This window comes from Ascidiella aspersa, chromosome 3, assembly GCF_963924565.1.
Source record: "Ascidiella aspersa chromosome 3, kaAscAspe10.2, whole genome shotgun sequence".
NCBI classification, from domain to species: Eukaryota; Metazoa; Chordata; class Ascidiacea; order Phlebobranchia; family Ascidiidae; genus Ascidiella; species Ascidiella aspersa.
The window spans coordinates 14,335,133-14,352,001 of record NC_139449.1 but is presented as its reverse complement, the minus strand read 5'-3'; the positions used below and the strand labels follow the sequence as shown (position 1 = coordinate 14,352,001).

The 16,869-nt window shown below is 36.2% G+C and overlaps 1 protein-coding gene across 4 annotated transcripts in view; it reads left to right on the top strand.

Moving 5' to 3' along the window:
- The first annotated feature begins 241 nt into the window (after positions 1–241).
- Positions 242–16,869, top strand: part of LOC146160335 (uncharacterized) — a 36,187-nt gene continuing 19,559 nt past the window's right edge. For 2 of the 4 annotated variants that reach the window (XM_083384238.1, XM_083384240.1), the window contains exons 1-3: positions 5,647–5,767; positions 7,415–7,707; positions 8,019–8,147. In XM_083384238.1, the coding sequence (XP_083240364.1) occupies positions 5,698–5,767; positions 7,415–7,707; positions 8,019–8,147 (492 nt within the window). In that variant the 5' untranslated portion in view covers positions 5,647–5,697. Of the gene's footprint in view, positions 308–5,646; positions 5,768–7,414; positions 7,722–8,018; positions 8,148–16,869 lie in introns of those variants that run through there. The other 2 variants (XM_083384239.1, XM_083384241.1) reach the window with 2 other exon arrangements.

Sequence of the window (16,869 nt, the reverse complement as noted above, 5' to 3'; positions counted from 1 at the left end):
ATTACTTTAACATGTTTCACATGAATTCTGTTGGCAACCAAATATTAAGAATTTCTAGGCTAAATAATTTGTTGTTGTATGGTTGTTTCTATTTTGTCCTTGTTGCTTTGTAATTTCTCTTTAAATCATTTCTTTCATGTTTAGGGAACACAGATAAGATGTTCCTATTACTGAATACAGTGTGGACCGGGACCGTGACGGGATTTTGAGCGACCCACCGAAAGTTTCCGGTCTTACATGATAATGTGGCCCGCGGCAACACTCTGTCGGAATCCCTACTACTTGCTTACTACAAATAATAGTGACTGTTAGTTATTCTTTGGCTCTTTGTTTTTTTGTTTAGAGTTAAAATTAGATTTAGAATTTACAATACATATTATGCCTTGGGTTTTGCCAAGAAATGTAAAATTAACAAGGAGTGTCGCAAATTTATAGGATAGAATGCCTAAATAGGCTCATTTCACTCAATTCGGCAAAAAAGTGGTATGTTTGCTGTGCAATGAAACTGTTGCCAGGTTTAAAGAGTACAACAAACTATTATTTATTCCTTGTATAGTTGGATAAATACACTATTAATGTATCGATTCAGGAATCCAGCCCACTGACACTGGAGAAGTTGCCCGCTCCTGCCATAACCAATAGTTAACAATTATGCTGTTCATAACCTTGCTGGATATTGGCATAAAGTTGACCTTAAGTAACCCTGCAGCGCATGAAGGTCAAAACAGGGAAGAAAATGTGTTGGCATTCTAGACCAGCGCCAAAAACAATTAGACCAAAAATTATCCGGCCTTTTTACCATAAATTGACTGATGCCAAAGAGGGAGTTTGCTAGAAGGGGAAACCAAAAAATATCTCCCAGCATCTAAAGTAAATTAATCAGTGTTAAAAAACGGTTTTGTCCCTCTTAAGAAATTTGTACCCCCAAAAAATAACTCCCAGCACCAGCTGGATAATATTCATTTATTATTATTTACCCCCCACACCTAACCCTAGCAACCCACCCCCCAAAAAATATCTCGTAACACCTGCTGGAAAAATTATCTGTTAAAAAATTTGCTTGACAACTCTCCAACCAAAACTGAAAAGTAACACTAGGAGCCACTCATAAATAAAATGATAAAATTGTGAGGCATCAATAGGTACTCGTGGGAAGGGTGGTTTGAAACCGCAATTGCGAAAGCACCGTGGAGGGGCGTGAGCGAATTTGGGCGAGCAAGTTGTTTTTGGCAAAAGTGCAATGTTCAACGGACACATACGATAGTTGAAACTTTTTTATATGACCTTGCCTCTTTATTTATTACCATAACATTAAATTCACTAAAATAGATTTCATGATAAATAGACTTCATGTAGATAACGTACATACACTGTCTTATTACATAGAAGTTTAATTGTTATTTACTCTATTTTACATTCTCTCCATCCTCGCAGCCCCCTTTATTGCAGGTGAAAGCCAAAATAATTGGATATGTTACATATTACCTGTTCAAGTAATTGTCATTGAAAAATGTTTTAAGCGAAACCTGTGAATTTTTTTTACATTGCAAAAGTCATAACTTTTAAATAATTTTTAGTCATTACTTTTTAAATAAATTTTCTAAACTAACAACACAACCAGCTAGGCCAGTGGTTCTTAACCTTTGATAACCTGTTCAACCCCTATGTTGTTCTGTAAGCGTTCTTTAAACCCCAAATTTTCGTTCAGTATTCGTTTATTCCTATCAGCTGAAACTGGGCATAATCAAACTATAAACTTGCATTTATATAGGTTAACTCGGCCTGCTTGTTTTCTATTGTTCTAAAATCCTCGCGCTCTTTAAACACTATAGTTACTGGTTTGAACAGCAAATAATGACTAAATAATTGTACGCCCTATAGTGGGTTGTTTCAATTTTCCAAGGGCGTTTACAATGGTTGCGATTGTATCTAAGATTTACAGACAGTTATATATATTTTTTAAGCTTTGACTTGTTTACTTACGTAGACTAATTTCTAATTTTTAGCTATAGTTGCACAAGTAGGCGATATGTTAAAATATCATGGTGTTCAGTGGGCTGTTTCGGTCCCTAGAAACATCCTAAAAAACACTGCTTACAAATATTATTAGAACTTACTGTTACCAAAAACTGCAGCCATTGCCTATAATTTTCTTATACGAACAATTCAATAAATACAGTAAACTAAAATTCTTATTGTATCGCTGGGTACATTACAAGTCCAACGACCGGGTTAAAAAACATTTGAAAATGAACAACTTTTAACTGTTTACCAATGCAGCAATGTCGTCTTTGATTGTTTGCCCGTAAACGATTTTTTTAAACTGGTCAAAGAGTCTTTATTACGAGCCTCAAACGTTACTTCTGTTATTTTTAATTGTGTTTTGTTGAATGTATTTGTGCCTTAGTATTTAAGGAAATAACTGGTGCTAAGTAATATTTCGCTTAGTAGTGGTGCTTAAAACAAACAAGTTGTCCTACACCAACTAATTAAAATTTTCGTCAAAGCCACTCGCCAGTCGGGCGAGTGGATGTCAATCAGCACTCACCCGGGGCCATTTGTGCTCGCTTCACCCCAAGGAACCACTGAGCAGGGCTATGAGCATACACATATATTAACAACTTTTCACCTAAATATCAAAGCTGAACGAGCATACATACATTAACAATTTATCCTGCAGAACCAGAAAGACACTAACGTACGCTTGATGCAAATGCAAATTATTTTTGTGAAAACGTAGTCATTTTTTGCATCATCAGCTAATCTTCAAATATTACAAACCGAAAAAAATTCCAATTTCCAAAAATGCATTTCCTAGGCAGGCCTGCTTAACCTTTTAACCAGTGTTTTGTTGTAAAGATAAATAAAAGCGTTTACTTGTCTTCGTTACTTACTAATTATAAGACATTTAACTTTTCTTAATAAATGAACACTGATTAGCACCAAACTGGGCATTCTGGTAACCCTCTTTTTAATTAAAAAAATGAACATTTCGGAACTAGATTGTCAGTGATCAGATTACCATTGTTTACACCATGCTGCTTGCGAGGACATACTCCTGCTAAAAATCAATTAGTGGTATATTGCTGAATATGCTTGTAATCAGTCCTTTTTAGCCTTTAACTGAACCATCCGCCCTGTTTTATTTTGGAAAATTTTCATCCGCACGAAACAAGGACGCTAAGTTTGCAACCTTTAGTTTTCCTATTTGTGAAATAATAATGAAAAGATTTGTTTATTAAACCAGTTTTATTTGATTACTGTATCACACACAATTAAAAATAATAACATGCACTATTCTCACCCGCACATTCATCCGTACCAAGTTTGTCATCCTACCTTACAATTTTTTTCATCCGCACAAGTGCGTACCATCCTACGGGTTTTAAAGCACTGCCTGCAATAAACTTGTGGCACTGTAAATTAATCATTTCCAATTGAAACTCTGTCGGGGCATGTGCAGCTTCAACAGAAAATTGTTGGGTTAAAATGTAATCTTATACTCCTGTGATCGAATTTTTTTGATGCGCTTATCATATTCTTCTTGCAGTATATATTACAGTGCAATTCGCTACAATTTTTACATAAACAGTTCAGAAAATTTTGCAGAAAGTACTTTCACGTAACGCCCCCTTATGTGCGTTCAGCGCCTCGATTTGTAACTCGCTAACGGTCACAAGGGGACGGTACTGCCCACATTGGGAACCTCTGGTGGTCTACAGTGAGAAATGCAAAATGTGCAATGAACTGAGGGTCGTTACATTAATGAACTGGTGTTTTGGGAGATCATGAATTTTTAAATAGCGTTGTTGATTTCGGTGCTTAATCCCTCCCCCAAACAAAAGTGAAATAATTTAATAAAATCTATTAGGGTTGCTATTCTGGATTCGTTATTTTAAATTTGAAGCCTAAAGTTCAAGAAACCTTTGGGATTTTACTTCAAACCTCCCTAGGGGACACATGTATTGCAGTCGTCAGTAAAGAAAAACGGACACCATTTAACATTTTTTAGCCAAAAATAGGTCCGTAAGCCTAAATTTATTTTAGGATTTTTTGCCTAAACAGCAAAAAACAATTGTGCATTGATATACAGAGTTTGTCCACATTTTTTCTCACATTTTTTCAACTATCTGCAAGCTTAAATTGTATTTTGAATATTGACTTTATATCACAACATTATAATAACTTATATTTCAAAAAAGTTAAACAGTGATTGATAGTTTGTTAAATAATGATGGCCTAGCCAATACCTTTAAAGGTTGTCAATAATTTAATAAAAAATAAAAAAAAGTCTTTTATGCAGAATATACCTTCTCTAAAAGGCTCCATGGAAAGAGAAAAACCAAACCATGGAAAAACCAAAGCTAAGTACAAACGATTTTGTAGTGTTAAAGGAAAAAGGGGTAGAGGGGGGGGGGGGGGAGTGGGGAGTTCTGGTGAACTAAAATAAAAAAAGTAACATACTGGAACAGAAAAAAGGCCATGCTAACCACCATCCTAGCAAATTAAAATATTGTTTTGATTGTAATGTTTATTATTTTGCACTTGCCCACTCCCCAATACAAGTGCTATTCACTTAAGCAAAAAAAAATTTGACTGATCGCTCAGTTCCCTATTATCGGTTGGACCGATATAGTCTATACCTGATATAAGCACAGTTCAAATCATAAATAATCAAGCCGGTTGTATCAGATTAGGTAAAATAAGGTCTTTCAACAAACTGAATTGGTGAAAAGTTGATAAGTGTGCTGTGCCATTGAACTCACTATATTGGCAAAACCCTGTTTTTGTTTTGTTTTGTTTTTTGTGTTTATGATTAACCCACCCCGACGGTAGGAAGATATATAATTAAAACATACTAGGAATCAAAATTTGCGTTTTAAAGGAGTTTATTTAATGCAACCAATAAGCAGATTATTCTTATATTTAAAAAGCCCAATATATCAACAAAATACATTTATATAGGCTAAAACCAGTCTTTGGGATAAAAGCACCTTCTAACTGGGTTTAATACATTACAAAGTAAATAATTTTTGGGTAAACTTTTAAGGGAATTTTGCCAAAAAGCAAGGAATTTAAACAACCCATAACCGAATTCCTGATCAAGTTAACTACCAAATAGCTTAAATCCAGAAGTCTACGATTTCACCACCCACAAAGGCAGCATATCTTTTTACAGATAAATAGGTTATGGTCCACATTTAATATTACTAGACTAAACTTAATCGTAGTATTTTTTACACATACTGTGTTTATTGCTAAAATTAACTTGGAATTGTCAGCAATTAAAAACAGTCTTTCTATCTTCAGGATATCTAAAATGAAATTAGGTAGTTCAAAGGTTAATATCACTGGGATTTTGTTTTCATTTTAGGTCTTCATTAGTTTTTTTAGATTATCATACATTTTAGTTAGGTAGCATTAGGCTAAATTAAATCCATATGGATTTGTTTTCATTTAATTACTTTAACATGTTTCACATGAATTCTGTTGGCAACCAAATATTAAGAATTTCTAGGCTAAATAATTTGTTGTTGTATGGTTGTTTCTATTTTGTCCTTATTGCTTTGTAATTTCTCTTTAAATCATTTCTTTCATGTTTAGTGAACACAGATAAGATGTTCCTATTACTGAATACAGTGTGGACCGGGACCGTGACGGGATTTTGAACGACCCACCGAAAGTTTCCGGTCTTACATGATAATGTGGCCCGCAGCAACACTCTGTCGGAATCCCTACTACTTGCTTACTACAAATAATAGTGACTGTTAGTTATTCTTTTGGCTCTTTGTTTTTTTGTTTAGAGTTAAAATTAGATTTAGAATTTACAATACATATTATGCCTTGGGGTTTTGCCAAGAAATGTAAAATTAACAAGGAGTGTCGCAAATTTATAGGATAGAATGCCTAAATAGGCTCATTTCACTCAATTCGGCAAAAAAGTGGTATGTTTGCTGTGCAATGAACCTGTTGCCAGGTTTAAAGAGTACAACAAACTATTATTTATTCCTTGTATAGTTGGATAAATACACTATTAATGTATCGATTCAGGAATCCAGCCCACTGACACTGGAGAAGTTGCCCGCTCCTGCCATAACCAATAGTTAACAATTATGCTGTTCATAACCTTGCTGAATATTGGCATAAAGTTGACCTTAAGTAACCCTGTAGCGCATGAAGGTCAAAACAGGGAAGAAAATGTGTTGGGATTCTAGACCAGCGCCAAAAACAATTAGACCAAAAATTATCCGGCCTTTTTACCATAAATTGACTGATGCCAAAGGGGGAGTTTGCTAGAAGGGGAAACCAAAAAATATCTCCCAGCATCTAAAGTAAATTAATCAGATGTGTTAAAAAACGGTTTTGTCCCTCTTAAGAAATTTGTACCCCCAAAAAATAACTCCCAGCACCAGCTGGATAATATTCATTTATTATTATTTACCCCCCACACCTAACCCTAGCAACCCACCCCCCAAAAAATATCTCGTAACACCTGCTGGAAAAATTATCTGTTAAAACATTTGCTTGACAACTCTCCAACCAAAACTGAAAAGTAACACTAGGAGCCACTCATAAATAAAATGATAAAATTGTGAGGCATCAATAGGTACTCGTGGGAAGGGTGGTTTGAAACCGCAATTGCGAAAGCACCGTGGAGGGGCGTGAGCGAATTTGGGCGAGCAAGTTGTTTTTGGCAAAAGTGCAATGTTCAACGGACACATACAATAGTTGAAACTTTTTTATATGACCTTGCCTCTTTATTTATTACCATAACATTAAATTCACTAAAATAGATTTCATGATAAATAGACTTCATGTAGATAACGTACATACACTGTCTTATTACATAGAAGTTTAATTGTTATTTACTCTATTTTACATTCTCTCCATCCTCACAGCCCCCCTTATTGCAGGTGAAAGCCAAAATAATTGGATATGTTACATATTACCTGTTTCAAGTAATTCATCAGATAATGTCCTGTACCATCCACCATCAAACGGATGGAGTGGATGCTTCGGATAAAGCTATTGGCGGCGTTTTGGAACAGTAAATTGATGGTGTTTGGAAACCGTTAGCATTTTCAGTCGTTATTTGCGGCCACCAGAAACGAGGTACAGCATGTTCGACAGGGAACTATACTTGCCCTTAACCAGGCGGTCCAAAATTTTCGGTACTTTTTAGAAGGGCGTAGGTTTACCGCATTTACCGGCCACAAACCTTTAACCTTCGCGTTTGCAAAAGCATCTTATCCATGGTTTGCGCGGCAACAGCGACATATTTCTGAAATTGCTGAGTTTACTACGGATGTACAGCATATTTGTAAAAACAACTGTGCGTCCGATTCACTTTCTCGCTTGTCATCCATAAATCTTCGTCAAAATGATGTACTTAACATCGATTACGCATCTTTAGGTGCGGCACAACAATGTGCGGAAGTTGAAGCTTACACAACAGCTATCTATGGACTATATATCGAACAGATTCCGCTTGGCTCGTCAAGAGTTGTTTTATTATGTGATACGTCCACCGGATATCATCGTCCCATTATACTACAACCTTGTCAGCGCAAACTTTTTGACGTCAAACATGGCTTATCGCACTCGTCTATTCGGACCACTAGAAAAATCATATCCTCAAAATATGTTCGGCACGGCCTCCACAAAGAAGTCGGTTGGTGGGCTAAGCAATGCAGCTCCGCTGGTAAGGTACGCAGATCCAGGTAAGCCTTTCGATAATGTGAACATATATATTGTTGGTTCCCTGCCTTCATGTCAAGTTTACAGCTTTCTATTAACAATGGTGGATAGATTTAAACGTTCGCCGGAAGTTGTTCTGATGCCAGACGCAACGACCGTTACTTGTACACGTGTATTATTAGCAACTGGGTAAGCCGCTTCGGTGTCCCCGCGGACATTACATCAGATCTTGGCGCCACCAGTTCACTTCACAACTATAGTCAAGTATAATTAACACGCTCGGTGTGAAAATTTATTGTACCACTTCTTATCATCCCTAGTCAAATGGACTCGTCGAGAGATTCCAACGCCATCTAAAGTCTGCGTTGATGGCTCGCCTTAAAGGACTCAACTGGGTTGATCAACTTCCATGGGTGCTACTGGGCATACGGACCGCTAGTACTCGTGAGGTAAAATCAGATGAAACTCGTTTTTGCATTGATTATAGGGGCCTAAATGAGGTGACAAAGAAAAACAGCTACAGTAGACCGAAGCCTCGATATTTTATTTAACTCCACCTATTTTAGTAGCCTACACTATTTAAAATCTGCGTATTGGCAAATTCCTATGGATAAGACTTCCCGCGAAAAGGACCGCTTTCGCGAGCCACATGGGTATGTTCGAGTTCAATGTGATGCCAATGGGTCTTTGCAATTCCGCTGCTGGTTTCCAGCGACTAATGCGTATTGTTTTGAATGGCATAGAACGGCGTCTTATTTTGCCATTGGATGTGTGTTAGCGCAATGGAAAGAGGGAAAAGAACATGTCATAGCCTATGGCAGCAGAACTAAATCAGGACGAAATTATTCCACCAGGCGCAAAAAATTATTAGCGGTCGTTTATGCCACCAAGTTATTTCGCTGCTATCTCCTAAGACAAGGTTTTACTTTGCGGACTGACCACGCTTCTCTCAATTGGCTATATCAGTCCGAGGACCTCTATGACCAGTATGCGCGATTGGTCCAGCAACTGTTTTAATCAAATACATCAGTGTCAAACATAAAAATGCAGATGGTCTTTGCGCACGTCAATGCAATTTCGTATGCTAGGCGGCCGTATATATTCCAGCAAAATTACCCTCAAAGAATGGACTTTATAAAGAATGGCTAATGCACTAAGCACTCATAATTACGTTTTAGGAATAGAATAAGGCTACCTCAAGACTCGATCGGAGTTTCTGTGCTGCCACCTAGTGGCAAGTATTTTATGATATAGGGTACGCTAAGAGTTCCGCTAGGCGTCGCACCATGCATATAAGGGTTTTTTTTGCTCTCGCTGTACAGAAGAGGGTTGGCTCTTTCTGACGGTGTGTTTATCATTAGGGTAGACCCAGCATAAGGGCAACTACACAAATCTAAATTCGGGCAAAAAGCCGAAATATTGTGGTAGGATTCTAGACTTGCGCACGTCAATGCAATTTCTTATGCTAGGCGGCCGTAGCTATTTCATCAAAATTACCCCCAAAGACTCGACTCTTTAAAGAAAGGCTAATGCACTAAGCACTTATAGTTACGTTTTAAGAATAGAATAAGGCTACCCCAAGACTCGACCAGAGTTTCTGTGCTGCCACCTAGTGGCAAGAGATTTATAATATAGGGTACGCTAAGAGTTCCGCTAGGCGTCGCACCATGCATATAGGGGTTTATTTTTGCTCTCGCTGTACAGAAGATGGTTGGCTCTTTCTGACGGTGTGTTTATCATTAGGGTAGACCCAGCACAAGGGCAGCTACACAATTCTAAATTCGGGCAAAAAGCCGAAATATTGTGGTAGGATTCTAGACTTGCGCACGTCAATGCAATTTCGTATGCTAGGCGGCCGTAGATATTTCATCAAAATTACACCCAAAGAATCGACTCTGTAAAGAAAGGCTAACGCACTAAGCACTTATAGTTACGTTTTAAGAATAGAATAAGGCTACCCCAAGACTCGACCAGAGTTTCTGTGCTGTCACCTAGTGGCAAGAGATTTATAATATAGGGTACGCTAAGAGTTCCGCTAGGCGTCGCACCATGTATATAGGGGTTTATTTTTGCTCTCGCTGTGCAGAAGAGGGTTGGCTCTTTCTGACGATTTGTTTATCATTAGGGTAGACCCAGCACAAGGGCAACTACACAATTCTCAATTTTCGGGCAAAATAATGCAAACATATATGACCGTGAACCTTCAATAAAATACGCCAGGTGTCGCCACTTGCAAGATAAGAACCCCCTGTACAAAATTAGCCTAACCAGCTTTGTTGTTACCTTTGGATTTTACATTTAAAAAACTAAATTTTGCTACTGTACCTTCTAGTGCTAAAAAAAATAAATAAAAAGTGGTAGGATTCTAGACCAGCGCCCAAGAGTCTTTCATTGGCTGTTGCATTTTTTGTTTTTAATTTTAGTCCTAACCACACGCTTTGAATTTAGGCGGTACTGGGTTAGGTTAGTTTTGGACAAACTCTTATCTAGTGAAGTAGGTTTCATGAGAATTTTTTGTGGGGAAAATAAATATTATTGAGGAGGTAGTCGAACTGTTTGACTTTTTGGGTTCGAAATCTGGTTCGGTTTCGATTAATTTAAAAGTTCTGGTTCGACCATCAGTATTTCAAAACCGGTTAGTAAAGTTCCGGTTCGGATAAGTTCCGTTAAATCTTAAAATGTTGGTTAATATTGTAGAGAATAATCTTTGAATTGTAAGTCAATTTTATTAAGTTACATAACGTATTGAAAAAACATCATCTCATTACTGAGTTATCCAACAAATAAAAAATCATTGTTTTATTTAATCAATTATTTATCATTTTTTCATACAATTTCGAACCTGGCATAACTTAACCCAGTAAAATACATGTTGTAACGTCATGTTGGAGTGAACTGATTTTTTTGACAGGTTTGGATTTGGTTAAGGTTCGGGTACGTGTCCTTATAATCTTACAAAAAACGGTTCGGGTTCTGTTACGGTTCGAAAAAAATTGGCCCAAAACCGGTTCATAAAGTGCCGGTTCGGTTTCGCTTCGACTCCCTGTTATAAAAAAACATGCAAATTTCCTTTCAAAATCAAAGCAGGTAAATCGTGAACTCTCTGAGGTCTTTTGAATTTAAAGCTTGAACCTTTGAGTATTGCGTAGGAGAAATTGTTCGGTAGCTTAAACTTGGCTACAGGGCTGTAATGAAGTTAATGCAAAAATTAGCATGAATGGTATACATTTTATGCATAAATTTGTAAGGCTTTAATATTTAAAGTGATTCTTAAAGTTGTACAGTGGTATAAGGACTATAACAAAAACTGTGGAGCGACAAAAATGTTGTGTTCAGTGACTTTTTGCAGCTAAACACATTATTTCACAGCGATTTTACATGGCTTCTATTTACCCCAAACTAAATCATTATGGCTTAGTAAAGAGTACCTAACCCACCTAAAACTACTTGCATTCCACATCCAAAACTGCTGAGCTGAAGAATTTAACTAGATTTTAACGCTAACGCCGCACTCCATGGCAATATTTAAAGCAAGCACTAAATTTGTTTTGTCACTAACATGAACCTTATTGGAAACTGGCCACTCACATAAAATTTAGATTTGCCTGATATAACCAGCAAATTTAGTTGGTATCCGATATTCTACATTAAATACCTTTAGTAGTAACTCCATTTTAACAATTAAAAACAAAATAAACTAGACAGGGTGTGCAGTTTTTGTATATTTTGCTAGGGGGTTATAGCGCGGTTCTAATATATTATACCAGGGGGGTTATAGCGCAGTTCCACTATACTTTACCAGGGTGTTATTCCTTGGTGATTCTATATTCTTTCAACGGGTCTTATTTGTCAGTGTCCATATACTCCCAATGTTGTGCTTCCAGTTTCGGTGCTTTAGCAGGCAAAAGCGGATGTGGCCCGAAGTTGCGTGTTATAGGTTGGACATGGTGCACTTTTACAAGATTGATTGCCAGTGGTCTTAATATAAATTTGGCTGCGAAGCAAACCTATAACTTGTCTTTACAATTGAAAAATATTTGACAATTTTTTCTTGCACCCCTATACGCCTCTAATTGGGGACAAAAATCAATAGTGTGATGTGTTCGATTTAGTTCTTTACAGCTATCTACTCTAATCTAGCGGCAGAAAACCTTCAATACAGAATTTGTTCATATCGCTTGCTTTATTCTGGCCGCGAGCGGATGGCTCCCTGCTGTGCTTATTTTGTCCAGCGCGTGCAACATTCATCGTGCAAAGTGTCTCGTCTCAGTGAAACTAAGCGCGTGCGACTTGCCTTTTAGAAAGAGGCTTCTCTTAGGAAATTAACTTATTGCTTTTACAAAACAACATATTTTACCGCCGCAAGTTTAAATAAAAAATCTGCCAGGCAGTGTACACCACTTTGTTTGCAATTTTTATTCCATCAAAAAATCACTTTAATTTCTATATTTTTGGTTAAATATTTTCCCCCATGGGTTAATTATTTTGAGTTGAAGGTCAAAATTTTCCTGTGAAGCAACCTATAATTTGTCTTTATAATTGAAAACTGTTTTACAATGTTTTCTTTAGTTTTTTAGACACCTCCAAACACAAAAACGGCCGAATTTTAATTTTACCCCCCTAAAATACTCCCCTATTTTCAAGAGGTAAAATGTTTATTTTAACATCAGCTTTAAATGGTTCTCTAACATTTGTGAAATTTTCAGATTTTTATGTCATTTCCTTCTAGTGTAAATATATCATTGAAATTTCCTAAAGTGTTGTGCATTTTGACCCCCCGGATAAACAGTTCAGGGCTAATGTTTAAAATTTTGTTACTTAGCATTGTATATGTCATGTATCCATCATCCATAAATATATCAGATTTCTTTTACATTTTTTCATCTCTGAAAAGTGCCGAAAACCAAAATTAACAAAAAATGACAGTTTTACCCCCCTAAAAACCACCCCTTAGAACCTAGGCAATTTTTTTTTATATTAGAAACAACTTTGGGAGGGTATTTAACAGTTGTGAAAATTTCATGTTCCAACTATGTTTTTTTCCTTGTCAAAAGTGAGCCATAAAAATTGACTGAAAAAAAAATAATAATAACTAGACAGGGTGTGCGGTTTTTGTATATTTTTCCAGGGGGTATAGCGCGGTTCTACTATATTATATCAGGGGGTTTGGTGCGGTTCTACTATATTATACCAGGGGGGTACAGCGCAGTTCTACCATACTTTACCAGGGTGTCATTCCTTAGTTATTCTATATTCTTTCAACGGGTCTTATTTGTCAGTGTCCATATACTCCCAATGTTGTGCTTCCAGTTTCGGTGCTTTAGCAGGCAAAAGCGGATGTGGCCCGAAGTTGCGTGGTATAGGTTGGACATGGTGCACTTTTACAAGAATGATTGTCAGTGGTCTTAATATAAATTTGGCTGCGAAGCAAACCTATAACTTGTCTTTATAATTAAAAAATATTTGACAATTTTTTCTTGCACCCCTGTACGCCTCTCATTGGGGACAAAAGTCAATAGTGTGACGTAATCGATTTAGTTCTTTACAGCTATATACTCTAACCTAGCGGCAGAAAACCTTTAATGCTGAATTTGTTCATATCGCTTGCTTTATTCTGGCCGCGAAGCGTCTGGCTGCCTACTGTGCTTTTTTTGTCCAGCGCGTGCAACATTCATTGTGCGAAGTGGCTTGTCTCAGGGAAACTAAGCGCGTGCGACTTGCCTTTTAAAAAGAGGCTTCTCTTAGTAAATTAACTTATTGCTTTTACAAAACAACATATTTTACCGCCGCAGATTGAAATGAAAAATTGTGGAGGCAGTGTACACCACTCTGTTTCCAGTTTTTATTCTATGAATGAAATCACTTTAATTTCTATATTTTTGTTTAGTTGTTTTCCCCCATAGGTTAATTATTTTAAATTGAAGTTCAAAATTGGCCTGAGGAGCAATCTATAATTTGTCTTTATAATTGAAAACTATTTAACAATGTTTTCTTTAGTTTTTTAGACACCTCTAAACACAAAAACGGCCGAATTTTAATTTTACCCCCCTAAATTACTCCCCTTTTTTTCAAGAGGTAAAATGTTTATTTTAACATCAGCTTTAAATGGTTCTCTAACATTTGTGAAATTTTCAGATGTTTATGTCATTTCCTTCTAGTGTAAATATATCATTAAAATTTCCTAAAGTGTTGTGCATTTTGACCCCCCGGATGAAAAGTTCAGGGGTAAGGTTTAAAATTTTGTTACTTAGCATTGTATATGTCATGTAACCATCATCCATAAATATATCAGATTTTTTTTACATTTTTTTATCTCTGAAAAGTGCTTAAAACCAAAATTAACAAAAAATGACAGTTTTGCCCCCCTAAAAACCACCCCTTAGAACCTAGGCAATTTTTTTTATATTAGAAACAACTTTGTGAGGGTATTTAACAGTTGTGAAAATTTCATGTTCCAACTATGTTTTTTTCCTTGTCAAAAGTGAGCCATAAAAAATTGACTGAAAAAAAAAAAAAAAATAATAATTCGGACAAAAACAACATGTGTCCAAAAAAAAATTTTTTTTTTCGGGCCACATAATAACTAGACAGGGTGTGCGGTTTTTGTATATTTTGCTAGGGGGTTATAGCGCGGTTCTACTATATTATACCAGGGGGGGTATAGCGCAGTTCCACTATACTTTACCAGGGTGTTCAATGTTGTGCTTCCAGTTTCGGTGCTTTAGCAGGCAAAAGCGGATGTGGCCCGAAGTTGCGTGTTATAGGTTGGACATGGTGCACTTTTACAAGATTGATTGCCAGTGGTCTTAATATAAATTTGGCTGCGAAGCAAACCTATAACTTGTCTTTATATTTGAAAAATATTTGACAATTTTTTCTTGCACCCCTATACGCCTCTAATTGGAGACAAAAATCAATAGTGTGATGTGTTCGATTTAGTTCTTTACAGCTATCAACTTTAATCTAGCGGCAGAAAACCTTCAATACAGAATTTGTTCATATCGCTTGCCTTATTCTGGCCGCGAAGCGGCTGGCTCCCTGTTGTGATTTTTTTGTCCAGCGCGTGCAACATCCATTGTGCAAAGTGTCTCGTCTTAGTGAATTAACTTATTGCTCTTACAAAACAACATATTTTACCACCGCAAGTCTAAATAAAAAATCTGCCAGGCAGTGTACACCACTTTGTTTGCAATTTTTTTTCCATCAAAAAATCACTTTAATTTCTATATTTTTGGTTAATTATTTTCCCCCATGGGTTAATTATTTTGAGTTGAAGGTCAAAATTTTGCTGTGAAGCAACCTATAATTTGTCTTTATAATTGAAAACTATTTAACAATGTTTTCTTTAGTTTTTTAGACACCTCTAAACACAAAAATGGCCGAATTTTAATTTTGCCCCCCTAAAATACCCCCCTATTTTCAAGAGGTAAAATGTTTATTTTAACATCAGCTTTAAATGGTTCTCTAACATTTGTGAAATTTTCAGATTTTTATGTCATTTCCTTCTAGTGTAAATATATCATTGAAATTTCCTAAAGTGTTGTGCATTTTGACCCCCCGGATAAACAGTTCAGGGCTAATGTTTAAAATTTTGTTACTTAGCATTGTATATGTCATGTATCCATCATCCATAAATATATCAGATTTTTTTTACATTTTTTCATCTCTGAAAAGTGCCGAAAACCAAAATTAACAAAAAATGACAGTTTTACCCCCCTAAAAACCACCCCTTAGAACCTAGGCAATTTTTTTTTATATTAGAAACAACTTTGGGAGGGTATTTAACAGTTGTGAAAATTTCATGTTCCAACTATGTTTTTTTCCTTGTCAAAAGTGAGCCATAAAAAATTGACTGAAAAAAAAAAAAAAAAAAAAAAAAAAAAAAATAATTCGGACAAAAACAACATGTGTCCAAAAAAAAATTTTTTTTTCGGGCCACATAATTCGGACAAAAACAACATGTGTCCAAAAAAAAATTTTTTTTTTCGGGCCACATAATAACTAGACAGGGTGTGCGGTTTTTGTATATTTTGCTAGGGGGTTATAGCGCGGTTCTACTATATTATACCAGGGGGGGTATAGCGCAGTTCCACTATACTTTACCAGGGTGTTATTCCTTGGTTATTCTATATTCTTTCAACGGGTCTTATTTGTCAGTATCCATATACTCCCAATGTTGTGCTTCCAGTTTCGGTGCTTTAGCAGGCAAAAGCGGATGTGGCCCGAAGTTGCGTGTTATAGGTTGGACATGGTGCACTTTTACAAGATTGATTGCCAGTGGTCTATATATAAATTTGGCTGCGAAGCAAACCTATAAACTTGTCTTTATAATTGAAAATATTTGACAATTTTTTCTTGCACCCCTATACGCCTCTAATTGGGGACAAAAATCAATAGTGTGATGTGTTCGATTTAGTTCTTTACAGCTATCTACTCTAATCTAGCGGCAGAAAACCTTCAATACAGAATTTGTTCATATCGCTTGCCTTATTCTGGCCGCGAAGCGACTGGCTCCCTGCTGTGATTTTTTTGTCCAGCGCGTGCAACATCCATTGTGCAAAGTGTCTCGTCTTAGTGAATTAACTTATTGCTCTTACAAAACAACATATTTTACCGGCTCAAGTTTAAATAAAAAATCTGCCAGGCAGTGTACACCACTTTGTTTGCAATTTTTTTTCCATCAAAAAATCACTTTAATTTCTATATTTTTGGTTAATTATTTTCCCCCATGGGTTAATTATTTTGAGTTGAAGGTCAAAATTTTGCTGTGAAGCAACCTATAATTTATGTTTTCTTTAGTTTTTTAGACACCTCTAAACACAAAAATGGCCGAATTTTAATTTTGCCCCCCTAAAATACTCCCCTATTTTCAAGAGGTAAAATGTTTATTTTAACATCAGCTTTAAATGGTTCTCTAACATTTGTGAAATTTTCAGATTTTTATGTCATTTCCTTCTAGTGTAAATATATCATTGAAATTTACTAAAGTGTTGTGCATTTTGACCCCCGGATAAACAGTTCAGGGCTAATGTTTAAAATTTTGTTACTTAGCATTGTATATGTCATGTATCCATCATCCATAAATATATCAGATTTTTTTTACATTTTTTCATCTCTGAAAAGTGCCGAAAACCAAAATTAACAAAAAATGACAGTTTTACCCCCCTAAAA